Raw genomic sequence first — 25,178 nt, 5'->3', positions numbered from 1 at the left:
AGTCTGCCCCTCTGAAAATCAAACAAAATACCATCTGTACTCATGAGCTAACAGTGCATATGAATGTAACAGTGCATATCTCAGCATAGTCCATGCCTACTAATCAGTGTTCCAGTGAAAGATGCAAGAAAAATGCAAAACCAAAATGCATCACTTTATAAGCCTCTCCCATTACAGAAAGTGTAGATGTTCCTGGCAGCGAGTTAAAAAAAAAAACATTGTCTGTCCTGGCCATCACCCTGGGCTTCTTGTGCAGCTGCTTGCTCTTGCTGCCTCTGTTGCACACAGGCTGAAGCCCGGCAAGCTCAGCACTCTGCTGCACCAACTCTGTGCTAGTAAGAAAACCATACCCAAATGATACTGCCTTAAACATGCTGCATACATGTCGGTGGCAGGCCATTTCATGACACACAAGTTGCAGTAAACAAAACAGTTCCTGGCGTCCACCCCACACATGTCTGAATTTGGGTCATTTCACAGCATCACAGTATCACAACAATTATGTTTTTCATAGCATTAATACAAATTACTGCTATACCAGTATTCATGATGTTTTCTCAAAGTAATGTGAATTGATGTGAATTAACAGGTATTTCAGGGTTTCAGACAGGTAAAGACTTTTCTGGAGACATCTACAGCTTATGTCCTTTTTGCATCTTACTGTCTATGCATACAAGAAGACCTAGAGAACATAGGCTGTTCACGCAGCCATGAGCAGGACCTCCCTGTGATGGTGGCAATGAACCTCTATATCTCACAGAAGCATCCTCAGACACCTCATGCAACCACAGTCTAAGGACATTTCTTAAACAACAGGCAAAAAATCTGCAGCCGTACATGGTCAAGGTGAGAGAGAACACTGAGGATAGTCCTCATAGCACATGAGGAGTTGTACAAGGACAGGAGGAAATAGCTGGCCAGGGAAGTTTTCAGTAAGCACTGGTAACAGAGGAATATCTGACAGTGAAAAAGAAGCCGCTCACTGCATATCACCTTAAGTCAGATATAATTTTGTTGAAATTAGGATTACATGACTGAGACACAAAGGAATAAAGTGTCATAATTGTGTCTCAAGACATTTAAATAGAAAGTACATGTAGGGATTACATAAATGGACTTTGGACTTGATGGTCTTAAAGGTCTTTTCCAACCTAAACGATTCTATGATTCTATGACTCTAAATGTTGCTTTAACAGATGTTATCATTTTCATAAAAATTACTCTCTTTTCTTTGTCTTTACCTCCCCCCCCAAGAGTACAGTTCCAAAATGACTATGTGAGTATCAACCCACTCCTATTCCATGACATGAATAATAAAGTTAATCTATGGATATACGTTTACTCAATTTAATCAAGTCAAACTCAGTTATGTGCATTATGAAATTAAAACAGCTCCTGGGAAACACAGCTTAAAAAAATGCCCTGCTTCTTTCAGATAGCCTACAGCATATGCAATTACCCAGCAACTCACTAGGGATAGAAAACAAACAGAAAAAGGTTAAATCTTGCTTCAGTTGCCTGACTGTATTCCTAAGAAATTATTTTTACTTATCAACCTTTACTTTGTCTCTTGCAGTAGTTGTTACCTAATTGTGTTAGAAAAACTTGCAACTATTCTGCAAATAAGTACAAAAATAAGCACTGCAACCATCCTTTAAGATACTTCTAATTTTGTGTTAACTACTATGTTGGGCATATGTTAAGGAGTCTCGCTCCGAAGACACTGACTCAGCTTTAATTGTTTATGTAGGGTTTTAGTAACACACTTTGAAGCTAGACAGCAACTCTTTGATCTTTAAAAGCTTAAATGAGAAACTCAAGACTCCAACCTACAGTTAATCTGAATTAAGACTCAAAATGAAGGACTGAATCACAGTTCAAATGAATCAGGCATTTTAGGATGACACTGGCTAACTGATTAGTCCCCAAAATATGTCATTCTAGAGGAGAAATAAATCCTAAGAAACATTTATGCTGTAGATTTTTTTTTTTTGGTAACTTTCTGATATAAAGACCTCATTCTGTAACATACTCAAAGGGAAGCAATTTCAATTCTTCCTAGAGTCAATAGACACTATAAAGTATTCAACTATTCACATGACAGAAGAACTTAAAAACTCCAGCTTTGCTTTTACAACACAGCTAAAAGAAGGCAGTATTTCAAAATTGCACCGGCGCATTTCACATCAGTGTAGAAAATTCCACAATCAAATGAGGAGACCACATCTACTGCCTTATACTGAACAACAGGAAAAAGATAAAAGCATTCATCTGAGTTGAACCTTAAGAAAGATAGTAGGATCCTATGATAAAAAAGGTCAATAGTTTGGAAGAAAGGAGGATAGGGGTCTACACAAATACGCAGCTCAGAATGCTTTCTCAGTCTTGAATCGCCTTCACTGGAGGAGTATTGCAGGACTTCTCTCAGATGCATTTAATATACCTGCACCTATTTAACAATATTCCTTGCCGTGTAGTCTTTTTTACATGCAACATGTGGGACAGTAATCCTGAAATCCTCAACTTAGTGTCATCACAGAGCTACCAGTCGACACTTATTTGTGCTACAGATGCCTTACATGCTCAGCACTGGCTGTAGTCTTCAGCTTTTAATCATACCGTGACTGCAGAGCCATGCCTAAAGTGTACCCTTCAGAAATGAGATATAATCCCTTTATTTGTCACTTATTGCAAAAGTCCTGAGGCATAGCCTCAAGTTTCCTACTTTCTTCTCTTTATTTTAATGTTAAAGCCTTATGAGCCTGACAAGAGGAAGATAGAAAAACACTTTGGTTGAGTATTCAACCAAGTTTCATTGACCACAGGAGGTTATGAGAAACACTTGTATGCTAAACATAAAATAAAGTTGTATTATCAATTACAGGAAATGTTATTCATACTTACATATAACTGATTTCAAAATATTAATTAGCTTTAAAATGAGGACTGTATAGCTCCTCCACACAGAATAAAACAACTCTTTTAATATCCAGTGAGACTTTTTTGGGATCTCTACACTGCTAGCTGACAGTCAGGCATTGCAATCACATGGAGTAGTTGTGGCCTCAGATTCAAGATTTCCACACTACATCTGTTACGCTGCTAAGGAACATCTGTCAATCCAGTGCAAACGTGGATGCTCTTTGGATCACAAGGCAGACTTAAAAGAGAAATCTGAAAAGCACATACAACCATGTACTGTAGTCAATGTTCATCTCAGTGGGAGGGTAGTTAGTAATACATTGTCACTGACATTACTATGTTTCAGAATGAATTTCCTGCTAAAAATAGTAAGATGACATATTATAGCACTGTCCTCAGTTGCGATGCTAACTTTGGGCTCCCATGAAAATCAAACACTACCCTGTATACCCTGTAACCTTTCTCATCTGCACTTGTCATCTCCCTGATGAACTTGTGAATTTTCCATTCAAAGTGTTATTGTATACAGAAACAAATTGAAATGATCAAAACAGATATGCCGTCGTATTTGCAAATTTCAATGAATACCAATTTCCATTATTTAAATGAGAAAAAAAACATACAAGTTGCTTTCTCCTGCTTTTTGGTCAAGTTTCCTCCAGAACACAGGAGATTTGCAATCAGAAATATCATTTCTCTATGGAAACACAAAGATGAAATATTCCTCATTTGACTCCTTATCTCCAACTACTGTTGTCACTTTATCAGACCCTTTACTGGACAGCACAGGCACATTAGAAAGAAAATGCTGACAGTAGAGTTGACAACTATTTTATAATGTACCATTACAGATTTGAAAGAAAATCAGAATCAATTAATTTCATTTGTTCTTAATGACAGAACAAGAGGCAACACTTCAAGCTGCAGTAGAGTACATTAGCATCCCTACCAGAGGGAAAAATTACAGTCACCAGATCATTAAACAAACTGCCAAGCGAAGTTACAGACTCATTATCATTTGAAACATGACATCTATCAGAAGAGCCAGGAATAATAAATCTGTCTTGCCAAAATGGTAATGGGTTGTCCATAAGTTCCAGAAGAAACACATTCCAAAATTGAAATGGTTTGATTAGATTACAAAAATTACTTGCTATTACAATCCGCATTATTTTGTTTAGTCGGTAGTAATGAAGAAGTACTATAGCAAACAGCCTCCTGAAAGATCACTTGACAGTGTATTTAAGGAAGCTTTTCATTATAAACCTTCACTTCTGTTACTGTTTTTTGAAATTCCTAACTTCAATGTTTTTTGGGGCAGAAAATAACATCCCTTCCATTGTATTTTTTGTATACATTTTCTATACATGTAAACAAAATCAACACCACTTTCTTGCCATTTATCCCACTCTATACCTTATCTGAGGAAAACCAGGAGCTGGTACAGGACTAACCGCAGCCTCGGGCAACCACTGAAGCACTGACGGCCGGCCAGCTGCCACAGCCAGCTCCTGCACGGCGGGCACTTGGTGTTGGGGAGCAGCTGGAGGAACGGGTGCTCCTGAGGGGGAGGCAAGCCGGCAGGGTCCTGGCAACAGACCGCTGAGCGTCAGGCAAAGGTGCAAGCCAAGGCCAAGCCAGGAAACCCAAACAACAAGCTGGGAGGAAAGCTGGTGCCAGCCAGTGCCAGCGTGGCTCAGGTGGGGATGAAGGGTGCCGGGCCAAGCTCAGATGGGGCTCCTGGGCCTTGGGCAGGGACACTGCAGCCCAGTGGTAACCTCAGGGTTTGGACGCTTGACTCCTACCACCAAAATGTGTTTCTTCTGGTTTTGAAGGCATGAGGGCTTTGTGAAATGCCATACTGTAACTTAGATTTTACATTCTGCTCTTTCTCTCAGCCATTAAGTAAGTTCTATTTACAATGGCCTGCTAATCATGAATATTAAACTATTTCAGTACAACAGGGTTAACCTCTGTCAGCACGGCACAGCCATTACAGTACAGAGATAGATTGTGCTTTAAAATGAGCATCTCTGCAGACTTCTGGCATGCTGGGAGGAGGTTTCCTGCATGCTTTAGTGATTTAAGTAAATGACACAGAAGTCAAGAAGAAATAAAGTTAGAACTGTGAAAATATTAAATTGCATAGCATGCATACATTAATTTCAAGGGAAAGAAATTAGCAAGGGTAGTAACTAGTAGTACAGCAGTGACAGGCACCGCACTGCCTACTTTGCAAGCACTGCCTTTGAGCAAGTTTCCACGGTTTAGGAGAAGGTAATTGAGGCCTGGTATTTAACCCTAAAACTCATCAATTTTATTGCAGAGAACTCAGACCACACATTAAATGGCTTCAACACCAGTCCTCTCCCAAACAGAAAAGTGATTGGCAGGTTGGCAAAGAATTGATCTCGGTCCAGCAGATCAGCCGGGTCAGTTTCAAGGACAGCCCAGAGTAACATTTTGAAAAGACCATGAAAAGGAAATATGTCAAAAAAATTAAAAGATACAATCTTTTGCATAGAAAACTGCTAGCTGTAAAATAACAACCAAAGTTACAAGGATTGACAATTTAGCAAGGTTTTTTTTTCTTCTTAGATATTAAAGTTAATTAAAATTGGTGAAGTCATGGAGTCATTCGTGACCTATCCTAAATGTAATATGATCTCGTCTGAAAAGCATGAAATTACTCTGCCTATATCTATTACCTCAATTCTTGATAACTATTATAGTCATTCAATAATCCAATTACTACAAATTACACTGCAGAAGTACGTCCACGCAATAGTCAAAATGGAAAAGACTGTGATACTGTCTGTACAACATTAATGGACTAAAAGAAACTTTTTAGGTAAAACAAACTGAAGAAAACAAAACTTGCTTTGACTTCCCACAATATATATACCTGAAAGTGTTTAATTTGCTGCAGAATAGGACCCTATATGAACATTATATACTATATACACTTACCATTTTCAAATGCAAAAGTCAAAATGCATATTGAATCTAATATGGAATGCTGAAATCAGCTCTTAATGTAGTTTGGAAGGTGCTAAGTCTGACATTGGTAAATAGGCACTCTTGGATGCTGGCCAGACAAACTTCCTGGAATGCAGGAACAACATACTCATTTGGGTAAAATTCCATTTTTTGGTGCCCAACACAGAACGACTTCATCTTCCTTTCAAAAGGAGATAATAACACAGTGTCCCTCCGATGTGGTATTTCTGGACTAATGGCCATTTTACTGGGTGGCTTTCCCATGTTTTGACTGGGGATTAGACCTCCTCCTGTCCTAATTAATTTTATTTCCAGCATCTTCAAAGGAGCAAAAGCCTTAACATAACATGAATTTTTTTTTTCCATTGAGAAAAATCAAACATCATTACACTAATTAGTACATTACCTGAAAAGAAAGTACTGGATACTAATTCTGTAAGTCCATCCAAGTTATCTTACTTATATTTCACTTCTTGGAAGCATCACACAGACTAATCGAATCACAGCATGACTGAGGGTGGAAGGGACCCTCTGGAGGTGTCTAGTGCAGCCTCCTGCTCAAAGCAGGATCAGCTATGACAGGTAGAGTTTGACCCATAACCACTATCCCCAGAGTCCAGCTCTTCAGTTTGTTTCTCACCCACATGGTTGTTCACCCATCCAGACCATAATGTACCTGCATCCTTGATACAAAAATATTGTGGAAGACAGTTTCAAAAGCCTTACTAAAGTACAGTAAACAACATCTGCTGCTCTCCCCTTGTACACAAATCCCATCATGTTATCACAGAAGGCAATCAGGTGGCCAAGCATGATCTACCCTTGCTAAGTCCACACTGACTGTTCACAATCACCTTCTTCTCCTTCATGCGCCCATGAAATCTCCTCACGCATTCCAAGAGGACTCACTCCACCATGTTGCGTAGACCCAAAGTGAGGCTGCCAGCCTGTATTTTCCCATATCATCCTTTAGGCCTGTTTTTAAGATGGGTGCAATATCTGCCTTTCTCTACTCATCCGGAAGCTCCCCTGATGTCTATGATCTTTCAAAGACGATAGAGAGTGGCCTTGGCAAGGACATCAGCCAGTGTTCTCAGCACCCTTGGATGCAGTCCATCGGATCCCATGGAGTTCTTGCAAAGAAACTCTGCCTTGACCCTCATCCACTACTGGTAGTTCTCCTCCTTAGACTATCCTGAAAAGCAGAGGCCTGGGACACCTGATAGCCGAAGGCTGAGGCAAAGAAAGCATCAAGTAGAATCACAGAATCATAGAATCATTTAGGTTGGAAAAGACCTTTAAGATCATCAAGTCCAACCATAAACCTAGTACTGCCAAGTCCACCACTAAACCATGTCCCTAAGTGACACATCTACATGTCTTTTAAATACCTCCAGGATGGTGACTCAACCACTTTCCTAGGCAGCCTGTTCCAATGCTTGACTACCCTTTTGGTGAAGAATTTTTTCCTAATATCCAAGCTAAACCTCACCTGGCACAACTTGAGGCCGTTTCCTCTCATCCTAACTTGAGGCCTATTTCTTTTGTCCCAAAGTACCTCCGCTTTGTGTCCAATTTCACCTGCCCCATTCAGCAACAGTCTCACATTTCCCTTGTTCAGCCTTTTATTACTCATATAGTGATAGAAGCTCTTCTTGCTGCTCTCAGTGTCCTTTGCAAGCCTTAACTCCAGCTAAGCTTTCACTGTCCTGACACCATTCCCACACAATCAGGCAATGTTTCTAAATTCCTCCTTTGTAGTCCATCTTTGCTGCATTTTTGCACTGAAGCTTAGTCATGAGTTCCCTGTTTAACAAAGCTCTTATCCTGCCACGTCTACTTGATATCCTGAGTATTGCGACAGACATTCTTGCTCATGGAGGAGGTTTCTAGTCTGTCACTCCACTCTGGCTGCAGAGATGGTTGGACCTCATTAGCTACAGATTTCATTACAAAAGTAATCTCATGCAGCAAAATAATTCACAGCAAGAGAGAATATAATTCTTTTTATTTATTAGTATGATGATACACTAAGATCTTACATCACTTAGATCCAGAAGTTTCCTTGATCAAGAAAACAAAAGTCATGGCCAAATCTGTATTTAATATACTCTGAAAAATGTCTGTAATTGAGGATCCCTTTATTCTCCTTCATAAAATAATTCTAATAGTCAAAAAACTCTGGAGAAGAAGAGAGAGAGTTAACAACCTTTCATAATCCTCAAAATTGTACTCTTCTACAGATTTTCTCCTTTAGAGGAGAAGACAGTGAGTGGTAAAATAAATAATTCAACTTTTGACAGGTGGCCTTCATCTACTTGTGTTTCTTAATTTCCTTCTTTTTAGAAGTAATTATTAGAACTACAGTTGCAATGAATGAAAATCACCTTCACCATGAAACTGCATAGGAACAGACTGCTCAGATGACTTTGTGCATCTCTGACAACAGGGATTCCACCAAATATAAACTTGAACCTTGGATCTGGGAATCATGATCTCACATACTAGCTAAATATTTCAGGTATCTTGAAGAGACAGACCCTCCCAGCTCCAACTGAAACTTAGCTCCGGCTTGGCAAACTAGAAAAACATGAAATATACACACGTACGTACATGTGGGTGTAAAGTGGCATGCTATATACCTTCCTGAAAGATTTCTGATTCCTGAATCATAAATTCCCCAGTTTATTTTGCTGCAGAAAAATTAAGCAGCAATTTAACCAGAATAATTCTCCCACACAATTCATGAAATAAACTGAACAGCAATTAATAATCCTGTTCCTTCCACATACACCAAGCAAGTGAGTAGTAGTAGTAGATCTGTGGCCTTGGTTGGTGTGTATGGCTCTGACTACTCTTTATAGAACATCCTATACAGAAATCACACAAGTAGCTCCAACTCAAACATTTAAACTGGTTATCACTGCTATAAAAAACAATTAATGTTCAAGCAAGTATTTAAACTTTGTCATGATCAATTCAGTTGTGAACCTGTTAATAATATGCAGAATATGGTGATTATCCACAGAATAGTGTTCACTTTGCAATCATATAAAGGGATTCTGCTATCGAAAAGGCTGTAAATCTGAATGCTAAACAACACATTCAAGCACACAAAACCATTTTAACAGAAAGAAGCAACTACAAAAACATTGGAACCTTTTTTTTTTTTTTCATAAAAGAAATTGGAGGATTAGGGAAAATCATAAGCCGAACATAAGTCAATCATCTGTTTCATGCTCCAGGATGTGTAATTATTACTACTTCATGAGATACATCTACAGCAATCCTGCTCGATTCAGCATATTGACTAGGCCACAGTTGGGAGTCCCATAAACAATTTTTACACACACATAGGGGCCAACTGAAAAAAGTCAACAGCAAATAAAATGCATGCTTCAAAGAGTCAGGGGATTGATGCTGCTTATACTACAGAAGATAATATTGACAGTCTTCAGATACACAGAAAGCTGCTGCAAAAAACAAATACCCTACTGCAAAGACCAAATGAAGTAACAGCGGACTTCAACTGCAGAAAAAAAAAAAAAAAAAGGAGTAAAGCCAAAGGAGTGAAGAAATGCAGATTAATCAACTTAATCAACTTGGGTCTCCAAGTGCCAGGGAGCAGCGAGAGTGGGCTGCTCCACCAGGGAAGGCAAGCAGGGAGCTCAGGGTGGTCGTGAGGCAGGCAGGGGCAGAGTCCTTACCCACCAGGAGTGCTGTCCCACAGTATGCAAGCAGGAAAAGTAGAGCACAGTGCCAGCCAAAGTACACTCTCAAACCTGACAGAATAGTGAGAATAGCTGAGGGGAGACCTTACCGCTCTCTACAGCTACCTGAAAGGAGGTTGCAGTGACGTGGGTGTTGGGCTCTTCTCCCAAGCAGTTAGCAATAGGACAAGAGGAAATGGGCTCAAGCTGCACCAGGGGAGGTTTAGGTTGGAAATTAGGAAAAATGTCTTCACAGAAAGGGTAGTCAAGCATTGGAACAGGCTGCCCAGAGAGGTGGTGGAGTCACCATCTCTGGAAGTGTTCAAAAAACAGGTAGACGTAGCACTCTGGGACATGGTTTAGTGGGTATGGTGGGGTTGGGTTAATGATTGGACTGATGATCTTAGAGGTCCTTTTCAATCTTAATGATTCCTAAGTTTTTACTTTCATTAAAAATAATCCAGCAACCAAGCCAGGAAACACGAAATTGCTACTCTACCCTTAACTGGTTTAGTGGTGGACTTGATAAGTGTTAGGTTAATGGTTGGACTGGATGATCTTAAAGGTCTTTTCCAGCCTAAATTCTATGATTCTATAACGTTGATAAACAGGCACAGGTAATGCATGAAGAAGAGACATGTATATTCTCCTTAAACTTGATCAAATCAGAAAAGTTTTTTCTCCTGCCATTTGGTTGATCTGTAATGACAAAACTTTGTGTTGTATACTCACTTCTCTTGACTACCACTATAATCAAATTGTTGGCAGACTAACAGTCAAGATACTAGCACGACCTGGCAACCTGCAACAAAACCGAGAATAACCGGGAATTAAGTTATTAGGGCACTGGGAACAGCAGTCACATTTATATATTCCTTTTTCTAGGCAGAAAAAGCCCTATGTTACTGCTAGCCAAACTAGCAAATGTTATGGGTGTTCTCTCTTGTTCAAGGATGCTTTAAACGAGAATTAAACCGCCTGAAATATTCTTTTCAAAACATTTTTTTTTAACTCTAATCTCCCCCCAATCTTTACTTTATTTCCTAACTTCTCCTGATGAATTAATAGGAAGAATAATTTCCCCTAGTAAAAAAGAGGGTGTTTTGCATGCCTCAAAAATTACCCATGTCTACTGCCTAGAATATTCTTCACTAATCTGCTCTGCCTCACTTCTTAAAAGACCTGAGTAATGATGAGTACTCTGCAGTCCATGAAGAGGAAGAGCAAAACCAGTAGCAGAAGTTCTTTCCTCTACAGAATTCCTCAGTTGGTGTAACTAAGGGAATGTGCAAATTGAGGGAATATTTTCCATCTTACTTCTGGGAATAATACTCCAAATCACACCCTCTCAAATGTAAGAAAATTGGGGAGGAGTAGTAAGAAGGAGGAAGAGAAGGAGCTGTCCACATTTATTCTTTCTACCTGATCTACAGTGCTACACATTACACTAGAGCCTAAATATTCTAAGGAAAGTGGCGGTTTAGTGGGGGAAGGCAAGGAAGAGACAGGTGCTCTCCTCATTTGTACACTACTGGAGAGAGAGAGAGGGAGAGGGAGGAGGAGAGGAAGAGAGAGCGCAGTTAAAAAGAAGGCTGCATCTTTTAATCACATTTGGAATATAAAAACATAGAATCAAATTTATTGAGCCTATAGCCAGACAGACTAGTAATGCATTACAAGAGAAGTAGATCTGCAGAGCAAAACTGCTTTTGTCAAGGACGCCACACTCTTACCATGGGCATTTTGGGGAGGCTTTATTTTGGACTTGCTATAGCATGGTCCCACAGACTGAACCCTCATTAGTGGCTGCAATTAATCAGGTGCATCTATGAAACACGTTTCAGTTTAGTTCCACCTGAAAGACATTCAGCTTGGATGCTTCTGTATCAGCACTTTAGTTCACACTAGAAGTAGATTTTTGAAGCAAATCTCCCCCAGTCATTCCCACTTCTCATGCTGTGGTCTGCATTGTAGCATGGTCTCAGAGCACATGAGCTGGAGGTTATGCTCCAGGGGCACACCTAGAGAGTCCAACCACTAATGGGCATTCAGTCTACAGGATCAGGCTAGAGCTAATCTGAAATAAAACCTAGAGGTTCAGTCCCTCTGTTCTACTCCAGAAATCTACTCATATTCAGATGCACTACTTACCAACATACAATGTACCTTCAGTGCACTCCAAACCACTTTACAACACAGACTACACAGCAATAAATACAGATGATAATGAGATTCACCTGAAAACCACAGCCCTAGTCCGCAGTAAAATACTAATGCACATGTCCTACAATGACATAAAGACTCACTGGAATGGAGTATTTTCTATCATTATGCTTTGTTCTGCAAGCCACAGAGTATAGAAATAATTGTTTGTTTTGAAAAAAAGAAGTCATTTACTCAGCTCACCGGTGGTAAATTCCCCTGAATAAAAGGGTCAGCAAGTCTCAAACACTTCTGAGCATATCAGGTTAGTATCACTGACAAACAGGACAGCTACAGCGAAGAGGACAAGTCTAAGTGGTAGCGTCTGTACTAGCAAATAAAGCAGTGGAGGACCTGGAGGTCAGCTGGCACAGCTCGTATCAGTGAACCTAAGCACTTTTGTCCTCCCTGAAGATGTGAACCACAATCCTGCTGCCCACAGGAATGGTCCCAAGTCACAGTCTGGATATTGTTTGGAAGATTGCTAATTAGCCTAGGACAAAATTATGCTAAGGAAAATGCTAACAATTTAACAGTATGATCAAATGCATTTTAGTGCTTGGAGCTATGCCATGGCCTTCTTGGTGTAGTTGGTAGCCAGTAATTCCAACCTACAGAAAGTAAAAGATACCAAAACCTATCTTCAGAAGGGTACAATGTGAATGGATTATTATTCTGCTTCTACAGCAGTTACTTGACCACATCCAATGAAACTCCCAGACCTCGAGGTATGGCTGCAACTCTAAATCATAGGTTACCCTGTACCACCAGTGGAGAGATTGGAAGACTTTTAAGTCTTGAAAAACTAAGACAAGTTGTTATGTTCCAGTTAACTGAAACAGTCATAAAAAGTGTCTGTAAAGCTCATTAGTAAAAGCACCTTAATTTCACATAAGAACATGAAATTAGATCCACAAGATATTTGATCTGTAAATATCAAGCAAGCTGATGAGAGACTGTTTAGATTGCAATTTACAATTAGCATATCTAAATTTTTATTCTGTACAATAATGTTCAAGATGACAATTTTCCATTCTATTTAAGAAAGAAACTACTCTTTAGTATTTCTTGCAGATTATATATACAGAACACAGGCTACTCCTTGCATTGTTCTTTTAAGTCACATCCCATTAAATCTAAGATAGAGAATTAGCTCTCAGTGAGCAGAAGCCCTCTTAATGAAACATCAACACCACAAATAAAAGCAGAACTCCTAGTCAGACAAGTCAGGTACAGAGAAACACTATCCTTAGCCCTAAATAATGTTCCCTCATCTTTCATTTTGGAGAATGTTTTGATTACTTAATTTAAACAGAAAAGATCCCTTCTCCCTAGGGACAAGAGTTTTTCAATTTATATTGATAATATTCTCTTGACTGGCATCTGTTTGCCAAAGTTTCACAGAAATGCTTGAAAAATAATGATGCTCTACAAAACAATCTGGTTTTTACCATTTATAAATTCTATCCAAAAGGAATTTATAGAACTGCATTATGTTCATCTCACACCTTAGTGTCATAAACCATGGCAACAGGTTGGTGCGTTTGTTTTACTTTTATTTATCTTACTCCTGCTAGATATGCTGGGCTAAGTCATAACTTTCATAAGGCAGCAGAGTCTGGAGCTAATTTTCAAAATATAAAAATATTTTTATAGTTCTCCCAGAGCAGACAGCCCTAATACCAATTGCTTAAAAAATACACATGAAGCACTCTTCACACTTTTTTTGTGGCACTTGGCCATGAATCACATATTAGACTAACAGAGGGGAAATTTTATAAATTTTAAAAGATGAAGTCTTCATTTTATGCTATAACTTGATGAAGCAAGATGTTTTTGTGGAACAGAATTAGATTGACCCTGGTCAGATTAAAATGACACTGGAATTATGAGAATTACAGAGTCAACTCAAGCAGGTTTACTACATTTAATTATATTTAACTATGAAAACTACAGCCAATAGACATTATGTTAACCTTAGTGACATTCATGAAAGTCTGTCAAACTGCTGAAAGCTGAAAAGAAGAAATAGAGAGAGCAGAGACCAATCTATGGACTTTCCCTACTACACACAGATAAAAGTCACCCAGAAAAAACAACCCAGTGCTCCCTGAGGTCTAGGTAACACCTGTCTGCCTACTCATTCCTTTCACATCCATTTTCTTTAATAACTACCCTATAATGTTCCTGTTCTTTTTTTTAAAAAAAAAAAAACCTCCTGTCTTCATTTTTGTTTACTTCTTGTCCACTGGTGTGATAAACTGAAATGAAGCATCTACAAAGAGTACATGTTCAGCTAATGAGAAAGCCTGAAAATTTTCTTTTTTTAGGGGTAAAGCAAGGATTACAAAGAAGGAGCAGAAATGAGTGGAGTACATGAGCACAATAGTACATAAGCACAATAGTACATAAGCACAATTACTCACACAATAAACTAAAAAATGAAGAGGTGACAAAAACCAAACTGAGTCAGATTGTTAATTGTGGTCTGTTTGGGTTTTTTCCTGACTTGGAGTCAGTAAAAGATTACCCATTCTTTCCTCTTGCCTGACAACTGAAAGAAATATTCTTGAGGGTATTAAGTCCCTCAAGATAATTAAGTATTAAGACAGCTCCAACTGCTACAAGTTTGCTCTTGGCAAGAATTACAAATCTAATTTTTGTTTTCTTACTCTAAAGGTTCAATCACAGGTAGTAAAAGTCAGGAGAAGGAAGCATTCTTCCAAGCTACAATTTATATTGTCATAAACTACAGAAAGCTCTTTGTGGTTGTGTATGCAAATCAGATCTAAATAATTTCAGTTCATTAATTCTCACCAGTAGATTGCTGTGGTAGCATTTTGACAATTCAGACTTCAGACTTGCTTCCTGGACCATCTACTTTTAGGAATACCCACATATTCCTAAGCTAGATATGCTTAAAGCAGACTGCTTTCTTGTTGGATTCAGTATGTTCTCTGAAAAGATCACATTGCTTTTGAAAGTCCTTTGAGACCAACGCATCCTGCTACATCTCCAACCTTGATTGCTTAAACTGAGCTGTGACGGTGCCATGCTTTTGTTAATCTCCCATTTAACAAAAAAACCCACAGCTGTTAAGACTTCTGGAAGTCTAATTTCAATGAGGAAATTCATTTTTTGGAAATGGAAGGTACACTGGATAGATTTAAGCCTCATCTTCTGAAACTTTGTAAGTAAAAAGGATGATACATATCGAATTTCACTTGATTGGGAGCAAAGATGTATAACTGTAAACAGTGAATAAATTGGCCCATAAGCAATATCTGACATCCTTTATGTAACACTTTAGTAATTCAACCTTAATCTGGTGTCAGTTAGTAATTTTGGCTACAGTAGATTTCAGTAATTTTCCAATGTAAAATGAGCGTGAAGTTTGTCTTAAGCATACCAAGGAAACTGGAGGTTTGTGTGGGGTTAGACACAGTAGGTTGAAGTGTGTGGATTACCTAAAGGTTATCTGAGGACTGAGAAGGTCTTCATTTAGTGTTTGATAACCTTGGAGGATATATAATTTCTATAGACAGTAAGAATAAAAATTTATTGCCTTATGAATTTAAATGGTACTAACCATAACCTATTCTGTGATTATCACTTGGAAGAAATATCATATAGCTAGTCCATGTATAATAAAGTTCTTGTCAGAAAATAGTGTCTTTTCTTCCCCTCTACTTTTAACAAATTATGAGTACAGGCACATACAGGTATGCACACTTGTTCCAGTAGAATCAAAGATTCCTTTAATGATCACAAAACCCTGCATAACAGACTTGGAGATTTTAGTACAGTAAAGTTACTCCTCAAAGCACACTAACAAGTCTAATCCTTTTATGTAATGTCATTTTTCTCTTATTATTTAAAAAAGACTATTCTGTTTAGCACATCCAGCATATGCACCATATGATGCACCAGATGCCTTAGTAATTAATTCATCTTTTAAATGAAAAGTACAATAAATAGTTGCATAAAACAGTGTGTTGATGCAACTGATAACTACACTGACAATTCAAAACTAGAAAAGGAAAAGATTTTATAAAAAGCAATAGCTACATCACAAAACAAGACTGTCAGACTGAACTGGCAACATATGCTTACTTGTGCTTCAACTGTATTCTGAAAATGAGCACACAGCACAGATTACTGTATATCCTTATATTACCATTCCACCAGGGCTCGTGAAGGGTGGCAAAAGAACATCTAAGTGCTACATTTACAAAAATGCAGCGTAACACAGCAGGACGTCTTGAAAAAAATATAGGAAAGGACACATCATATAAAATTAGATCGTAATGCCTGCTTGAAGAGAGTAGAATATTTTATTAGTGTAGAAGAAACTTTCATTTTATTAACACAACAACACCTATGAGTAATTCCTTAAGCCTTTCTAAAAACATGACTTAATTCTGTTAGATGGGATTTGTATGGAAAGATATGTGCCTATGAATTTCCTTGCAGTATCTACAACTTAGTTGCAGCCAGTGAAACGAATGAAAAATCTCTTTGCCTGTTGATTGAACAGCCTTTGCTGGAGAAGAAGATGGCAACACATGCTTGTGACAGTTTTCAAATATGCATGCATCCTCCTGATAGTCAATATGAGATCAATTCTTCTGTCACTTTCCTCCAATAACCTTAGTAGTTTTACATACACCTAGAGCAAAAAGACAGCTTCTATAGAGGAAACAAAATAAACATTAATTACTGTCTCCCATATCATTTAGCACTGTTTTGAATGTGTATGCTTGTTGTTCTGTATTTTTCATGTTACATATTAGCTATTACATAAGCTACGTAATATATCCGTATTCATGGTGATGGTTAAACATACTACTCCTTACTTACACAAGCAGCAGAAGCAAGTATGTTTGTGCTCATAAGTTAAATGAATGCGTATTCTCCAAAGAAGTCTGCATCCATTATTGGATAGGATAGTACATGATTTACTGAAGAAAAAAAAGAAACAAACAAAAAAACCCCACGAAAATCTAATTGAAATACGGAAGAAAACTTTAAAACTGAAAAACATTCTCTGCATAATGTTTGGGGAAGTTTCATCGCATATTCAGAAAATGTAAAGTACTGAAAGACAATTTACTTAATACAAATTTACAAAAAAACCAGCTTAACTAAAACCTCTTTCCTTCAGTTTCTCCACTGGTAAAGTAGGAACAATAATGCTCACCCACTTCACAGTGTACTCTGAAACTTAGTATACTACTATTTACAGTTTAGCCAGTGTACAGACAGATGTTAACAACTGTTAGTATGAACCACAGTAACAGCACTGCGGAAGCTCTGTCCACCAGCATGCATAGTGCAGCCAACGCACTGTTTTTCCACTGGCTATATGAAAATAGCTCATCATAAAACACAGCCCCATTTGAACCCCTTCCATTTGTTGTTAGGCCTCCTACAAAACTGGGCATAAAAGGGGATTTCCCATTAAAACGTTCAACCATCAAAATTCCATTTTCTGGCAAGGAAGAATCATCAAGAGCTGACGATAAAGATTTGACACCGAACGGCTTTGATTCTATCTCTGTCTGGGTGAGACTGCTTCTGTGGTCCTCAACAAATGAATGAACCCCTCTCTGCTTCATGTCTCCGTAAGTAAAGTGTGGAAGTCAGTACTGCTTTAGATCAAGGACGTGCTACGAGACTCGGCCGCTCAGACTCTGGGAAGTATGCTTATAGTGTGGATGATGACCACCTATGAAAAAAGGTGCTACTCCAGATGCAGTTTGCACAGCAGATCGCATTACATAGAACTTGCCTTTCAGGGGAAAAGTTTCTCCTCATTTTTTATTCATCTGGTGACTTAGAAGTCTCATATAAACTCTGCAAAGGTAAAAATCCCAAAACAACAGGTATAAAACCATTGTGCAAGCTTGGCATGGTAGAGGGAAGCATTATAAGGCTAATGGTTTTATGGTATCATACAATATGAGCATGTACTGTGCCTCTTTAAATACAGTACAAAGCAACTGACATTTTGCATTGATTTTCCTGCCCAGAACTTCTCTAAATACTTCACAAGGAGATGATAAATGAGATAATATTGATTAGATTGTGCTAAAGGGTTCCAGCTCTTCAAGGTTATATCCTTTAGAGAGTTTGTAAATCTCATTACAGAAATCTGCCTGCTGATATACATAAATAAAGAGTGGCAGAAGGCTTCCAGCACGACAGCTCTCGCTGAAGTCACACTGTTCTTCAGACCTAAAGCTCAGACAAGCAGGTACAGGAGTTCAAAATGGTAGAATCAGCCTGCCTTTTTTGAAGAAAACAGACAAAAAAAAGTTTAGATAATATCTGTATTTAATGAGTGTTACTGACAAAGGGCGTCTGGAATGAAGCACAATCTTGGGCCTCCGTTGGATTTAACTGTCAGCTTCATCAGTAATATGAAGGATGAGCAAATCCACTAAATTGTTCCAAGCACTTTACTTTTACATAAAAACATGCAGTTTTTACAGTAAATGAATCTTAACTTCAGATGAAAGTCAGTGTCAGCCTTTCTCTGCTTTTGGTGGGGGGGGGGGGGGAAAGGTACATGAAACAGCACACAAAAAAAGCAAGTACAATAATCTGCTAAATTCCTCTCGATTTATGCATTCATTCTTAACTAATGGAGGAAAAGAAGACACACTTTTACTAGCCATCTGCTTTTTAAAAGCTTTCATCACTTAGGATTTGTCTCTGAGACATCGGGGCGGGGGGGGGGGGGGGGGCAGCAGGGAGAGAGTGATACTGAAAAGGACGAGGGATCCTTCCGTCCTGGTGGACAGAAAGCTGTACAGTCACCAGTGCATGCTGCCAGCCACGAAGGCTAACAGCCTTAGCAACAACAGAGACATGATCCATGTAATCATTTCCCTTTACTTGGTACTCACTAGACTGCATCCAGTTTTGGGCCCCACAATACAAGAAACACATTGAGAAATGGGAGCGAGTCCAATCAATGCCCACCAAAATGATCAGGGGCCTGGAGCACCTCCCCTGTGAGGAGAGGCTGAGTAAGCTGGGCTTGCTTGAACCTAAAGAAGTGGCTTTTGGGGTGAGCTAACAGCAGCCTCCCACCTCACTGTGAAAAAAACCCAGCAGGGAGCAGGTTGTTCACAGAGGTTGTGCAGTCTCCATCCTTGGAGGTTTTAAAGATGCAATGGGAAAAGACCTGAGCAACTCAGTCTGAATTCAACATAGTCACTGCTTTCAGGGGAAGGTTAGGCTCGCAGACCTCACAAGGTCCCTTTCAAACTGAATGAGACTGATTTGTGTTTGCTGTCTCTATTATCATGATGCCACTGACAAGCAATATTAGGTGTCGGTGTTGTAGAACACGGTCATGCCCTGTTCCTTCTGCTGAGCTCTGCTACCATTTCTATTCTTGGCTGTCTCTGCACTCCCGAGTGAAAGTGATTCTATTTATATTAATCTCATATAATGCTTAAAACATCAGAAAAACATTGCTTACAACATGAAGCACAGACCTGAGGTGTAAGATGAATACCAACACTGTTCTTTTTCTGAGATCAGACATTGTTTTTCGGAGCAGCAGGTGGGCACAAGTCTTATTTCCATTAAGATGTTAAAACCATAAGCTTGAATGTTTTTTATCAGTTTGATAACTTTTAATGGAGATATGTACAGGTAGAAACACAACTCAGATTTGGGTTGTGACAGTAGGGAAGCCAAGTGAAGAAACATTAAACATTTGGATACTCTGGTATTTAGGAAGTGCTTGGCAAATTTCTTTAATAGGACCTTGAAACTATTAATTTCATGGATTTTTAGGGGAAAAAATATCTTCCCAAATTAGTGTGAGTCAACAAAATTTACACTGAAAAGTAATTATTGGGCTCCACACAACAGAATGCATGGACACCCCCTCCCTGTCATGAAGCTCCACCATCTGTTTTCTTGTGTTTTCCATCCCCAATCAGAAGACAAATTCTGTGCACTTCATGACAAAAGTTTCTAAAATCAGCTTTTGCCCAGCAAGGAATTCTAATAGAAAACAAGTGTGTGGGAGGAAAAGCTGCAATTAATAAGTATATTCTATTGATTTGTATTGTGGCGTAGACAGATCTTGGAAATAATCTTGAAACCCATGCCACCTTAGTGCTGATATAACTTTTAATAAAAAACTTTGAAGCTTCTTACAGTCACATACAGTATGACTGAATGCAGTCCAAGCCTACCAAAATACTGGTGTGGAATATTAATGGTGGTCACCTATTTTAGGAAAATGGCAAGATTAAACACTGACCCCAAAAAGATAGATAGGGAAAAGGCAAGACACCGATATTTGTGGTAACATGACATCTAGTGTTCACTTTCAGGAAGCTTCTGTATTGGTGGGTGCCAAATTTTGAAAAAATATGAAAGCCCCAGGACTTGCTCTCCAAAAAAAAAAAGCAAATATTTATATTATCATCTCTATCCAACTATCTAAATGACATAGATATAGTGAAAAAAAAAGAGGAGGCAAGGAACAGAAAATCTGCATGTGCTGCATTTCCTCCTCTTACCAAGTTCACAATTTGGGTAACTGCAGAAAAGGGTACTATCCAAAAAAGTTCCACATCATCTTTTCCTTTGGGCTTCTGCTGAAAAAAAAAAAAGTCGTCGTCTACAAAAAGTCTGGCCTTTTTGTGGTTGTGTATGGAAGTTACTAGAAAACTGGGTCTACTACATATAACACGCATAACAGAAGTTTAAGAGAATAGTCCCTATTCTAAAAGAAACCAACAAAACAACCAACTAGTGACAAGATTTTTTTATACACAGCAATGAGCTATACACTTTTATTTCTTCATTTAAAATCCTGGCATATCAACACTATGAGTGACAGTAAGGCTATCATTCCCTTTCATGCTTCCAGCAACACAATGAAAACCACAGTATCTAATGCATACTAGATCAATGAGACCATAAAATCCACGTAAAATCACGGCACAGGCACACTGACATAGTGGGTAACAATTCCTAAGGGAGCTGGCCTCTTGAGTATTTCTAATGGCAAAGAGGGGGAAGAATTATGTGAGAAATCAGAACAAAAAGTTCACTACAGATAGAGGAAACATACGCTGCTTTCTGAAATCAGCTCAATATCTGCCTGATCCCAAATGAAACAAGTATCAGAAATTACACTAAGAAGAGACTGGCAAAACATTAGAGACAAGGTCTGACTGAAAATTCAGTTCTGTAGAACAGAACATCAACAACCGCACTTCAAGAAGCTTATAGATACATTGCAAGAAACATTCTTAAAAGATATTGTCAGAGACCTTAAAAATACAAGCATACAAAACACATTAGTATTGTGTTTCAAATCTAGCATGCTGTCTTTAATTTAAAAGTATGCTGAGTTACTTTCCAAGGAGTAGTATTTAATTGTCATCCTTCAGAAGAAAAAAAAAATACATGTAGCTTTAAGTATTAAGACTGCCTAGCTACCACAATCCCAAACAACGAATTGGACTTAGCATGCAATATTTAGTAGCTAAATGGTAACTAGTGTTATCCTATTTCCGAGAAAAATGTGCACAGATGCAGTCAATACACCGATATGAAAATACACATTTTTCTTTTAGCAAGGTAAACAGACCTCGATTCCAATACTGTTAAATAACTCAAGAAGATGCAAGTCAAGCACTTATCACACTGTTAATTACAAAAGAAGTCCTTATTTTTTAAGACATTTTGACCATACCTCTCTGCAGAGGTGGCACCTCTGAGAAGCCAGGCAGTTATGAACTCACCTAAGTAAGTATCTGCCATAAGATGTCCCTGTTGAACTTAGAATCTATACAGCTTTTTTTTTTAAGACTATATATACATGCCTTCTTTCAAACATACACGTCTATTTAAAATACTCTGGGAAGTGAGGCTAAGTTGTTCTGTGTTTATTGGAAACAGACTGCTTGCCAAAGCTTTAGATTCATGGCACTATTTCCTATTTAGGGTCCAGGTAAACTATATAGTCACAAGCCTTTAGTTCCTACCACTCTTGTCCAAAAGGTCAGTTCACCATTCATTCAGCACCTAGATCAGCCCCAGGCAGAAGTCCCATGAGTATCAGCAGGAACAGCATGTCCTATCGGCCTTAAACGTATACATTTAACACAACTACAAGAATACCAGTCATAAATCTCACCTAATGACAGTGATTATCCCTTACCTTTAACGCTGAAATATTCTGAAACAACCTACTCAGCTGTTAACATTTTAGGTAATTGCTGCACAGATTATTTTTGCAGTTCAGGAACAGGTCTTACAAATTAAGAGCTGTGGCACACCTTTAAAACACAGAGGATTCTACAGTAGGTTTAATTCAATTACTTCCTTTTGAATTACAGAAATTCTCAAAACCCAAAGGTTAAATGTTTGCATCTCTTCACACACAGCCAAAGAAGAGATGCAAATACACAGCGCATACAGTGCAAAAGCCGGCTAGGACAACAGTTTGTTTCCACAGATTTCCGTGCAGTTGTCGCACATGCTTATGATGTCAGGTACCCTCTACCCTTTGCTCCTACACTTGCATCTTCCAAATATTTACTCTCAGTCTTACGATTACAGAGGCTCGAAGCAGTTATGAATTCGTTGCGAGGGGGAGCACATCTTTAAGTCACCCTTCATGCATGCAGCTGAGAGGAGACGCCTTCTAAACAACGCTCTGGATAAAACAGGGGGAAGGTAACACAGGTTTTCCTTTAAAAATGTTAAGGCTGTGGTGACAGAAATAGCTTGAAGGGCAGGGGAAAAAAAAAAAAAAAGAAAAAAAAGGCTGTTTATTTTAGCACTAGTAAACTATTTTATATAAATGCAATGAATAACTTTTTGGACAGCGACTGAAAAACACCACGATTAGACTGCAACCAAACAACTTTACATGCTAAAAAGAGCGGCACATGAAACCACAGAGTCTGTAATGATTTTAAAAGGTACACAGGACATACCTACTGCATTTTATATATATCAGGGACAGCTGAGAACCGCCGTCAGAGGGCATCATTCATAAATGATTTTCCAAATACGTTGCCGTGAAGTAGCAAGTTATTTTCCAACTCCCTCACGGGCTTCTCTTAAAAGTGTGTGAGGTGCTAAATACATCGGAGTGGCTAATTTCATTTTTTTTTGTCAGCACAGGCTTGCAGCTGTGTTACAAACCGAGCGATTCCACGCCGTCCACGGGAAACTCGACCCTCACGCTGTCACAGCGGCTTGAAAATCGCGATTTTGTAGCCAGCTACAACCCCCCCACACACAACGCGGGGGACAAATCCCACCCGACCGCGCTCGGCCCGCCGGTGCCCGCCCGGCTCCTCACGCCCTGAGGGGAGGGCGCGAAGCCGCGGCAAGGCGGGCACCGCGCCTCGGCAGCTGCCGCCTCGTCCCTCCGAGAGCCCCTCGGCGTCGTGTGGGGCCGCGGCCGTGGCGGGATGGCGGGGGGAGAGCGACGGGACGGAGTCCCGTCGCTCTCCCCCCGCCATCCCGCCACGGCGGCCCGGGCCTGCACCGCCCCGCGTCCCGCTCCCCTCACGCAGGCGCCTCCCTCCCGCCCTCCGGGCAGCGCCGCCGGCGGGACCCTCCCCACCCTCCGCCCCGCCGCGGGAGTTGCCACCGGGACGGGCTGAGGGGGAAAGCGGCTACTTGCCCAGCTGGGGACGAGGAGGCTGCCGGGGCGTTCGAGCGGTGCTGGAGGAGGCTGTTTCCCCGCCACGCTCATCTCCTCCCATGCAGCTGCCGTAGTCCTCTCAGACGGGCGGCTCGGCGGGACGCGGCGCCTCAGGCACCGACTCCCAAACGCCCGCCCCTACCGGCAGCGCCGGCGTCCCGGCTCCGTGGGGCAGGCAGGCGGCCCGGGCGGGCTGGCGGCACCGGCTGGGTGGGCGGGGGGTGGGACGTGGAGGGGCTCGCCCGGAGGCTCGGAGCCAGGAGGGGAGAGGAGGGCGGCGGAGCCGCGCTGGCTATTTAACTTCGCTCTTCTCCGGGGGGAAGGCGCCGCCGCTCTCGCTCCCCTCCCCTCTGCGGCCGCATCTCGACAGCCGGGCTCTGGGTGCTGCTACGAGCGCTGCCGCGCTCCTCCCCGGCACGGCTCGGCTCGGCTCGGCCCGCCCGCGCCCCACCGGCGCCGCTTCCCCGCGGGGCGGCGGCCCGAGGCGAGGGCGGGTTGGAGCTGCGGCCTCCCGCAGCCTGCCCCCGGGGAGGGCCGTCGGGCAGGTGAGGTTCAGCCCGGGGAAGGTGTGAGGGGGGCTGGTGCGGGGGCTGCTGGACACCAAGCGGCTGGTCCCCCCGCCCGCCTTGCCTGGGGACCCTCCCGGGCAATCGCGCCTGGCGTCGGGGTCGTCGGCCACAGCCACCCGCAGCCTCCGCCACGGTAAAGCGCACGGCCCTCACTGATCTCCGAATCAAAACCAGGAGCGGTCTGACATCCCTCGAGCATTGGTGGTACCCTTGACATCGGATAACACAGCGCAATCCATCTTTCGGCGGGAAGAGTCCCCACCTCTGAACACTGCCGTCAAATTTTGCTCTTCAGTTGATCTTCGGCCTTCAGCCAAGTTCCTAACCACGGCCCGTGGCCTGGGCCATCAGTTTCGGGGCAACTTCTTGTAGGTTTGCGGTGGCAATGCTGAGGCTGATCCTAAGGAGAAGAGGTTCAACCTGGTCCTTGACATACCACTCTATCAGTAGACATATTTTTCTTCTCTGAGGGGAGAGAGGGAAAAGCTCTTAACCTTTCCTACCAGTTTATTTAAGATCAGTGTTTCACACACATACCCTTCTGCTTTCTTACCTAAGTGTAATTTGAAAAAACACCTCTGTTCCCTTTTGAAGCCTCCGCCTTGCCATGCAAGGATGAGAAGCTATCACACGCAAATATATAACAAGCAAAAAGGGTGAGTGGAGCTGGCCAGACTTTTTCTAAAGTTAGTTTTAAAGATTTTTCTCTACCTAATTTTACTATTTTTTTTGCAAAAGCTTTTGTAAAAGCAGCACAAGACTTAAGCAGGAAAGAAACGTGCATCATCTACTTGGAGGTAACTCTATACAAAACACTGCCTGCCACTGCTGTATTTTGCCCTAGCATGAACTCCTCTCTCCCCAGGTCTCCCTGTCCAAAAATACCTGACTTCTCCATAAAACCACCTTACCACGAGCAAATGCTGCTTGCCATCTCTGTGTACTGATTCCTCTTTGCAGGTACCAGAGCCCCGCAGAAGATGAGGAGAGGTGGACAAGAGGGCAGTTTGCTCTGCGGGGTCATGGGGTTTGGGTTGTTCTCCAGGCTGCTCGGGGCCCTCCATCTATGCCTGA

At 40.8% G+C, this 25,178-nt stretch overlaps 1 protein-coding gene across 1 annotated transcript in view; it reads right to left on the bottom strand.

Moving 5' to 3' along the window:
• SNTG2 (syntrophin gamma 2) overlaps positions 1–23,586 on the bottom strand; it is a 324,178-nt gene extending 300,592 nt beyond the window's left edge. Inside the window, exon 1 of the mRNA XM_075707925.1 lies at positions 23,515–23,586. Within this exon, the coding sequence (XP_075564040.1) occupies positions 23,515–23,586 (72 nt within the window). The remainder of the gene's footprint in view (positions 1–23,514) is intronic.
• Positions 23,587–25,178: the final 1,592 nt, after the last annotated feature.

The sequence above is a fragment of the Pelecanus crispus genome, chromosome 3 (genome assembly GCF_030463565.1).
Source record: "Pelecanus crispus isolate bPelCri1 chromosome 3, bPelCri1.pri, whole genome shotgun sequence".
NCBI lineage: Eukaryota > Metazoa > Chordata > Aves > Pelecaniformes > Pelecanidae > Pelecanus > Pelecanus crispus.
This window is presented reverse-complemented; position numbering and strand designations above follow the sequence as displayed.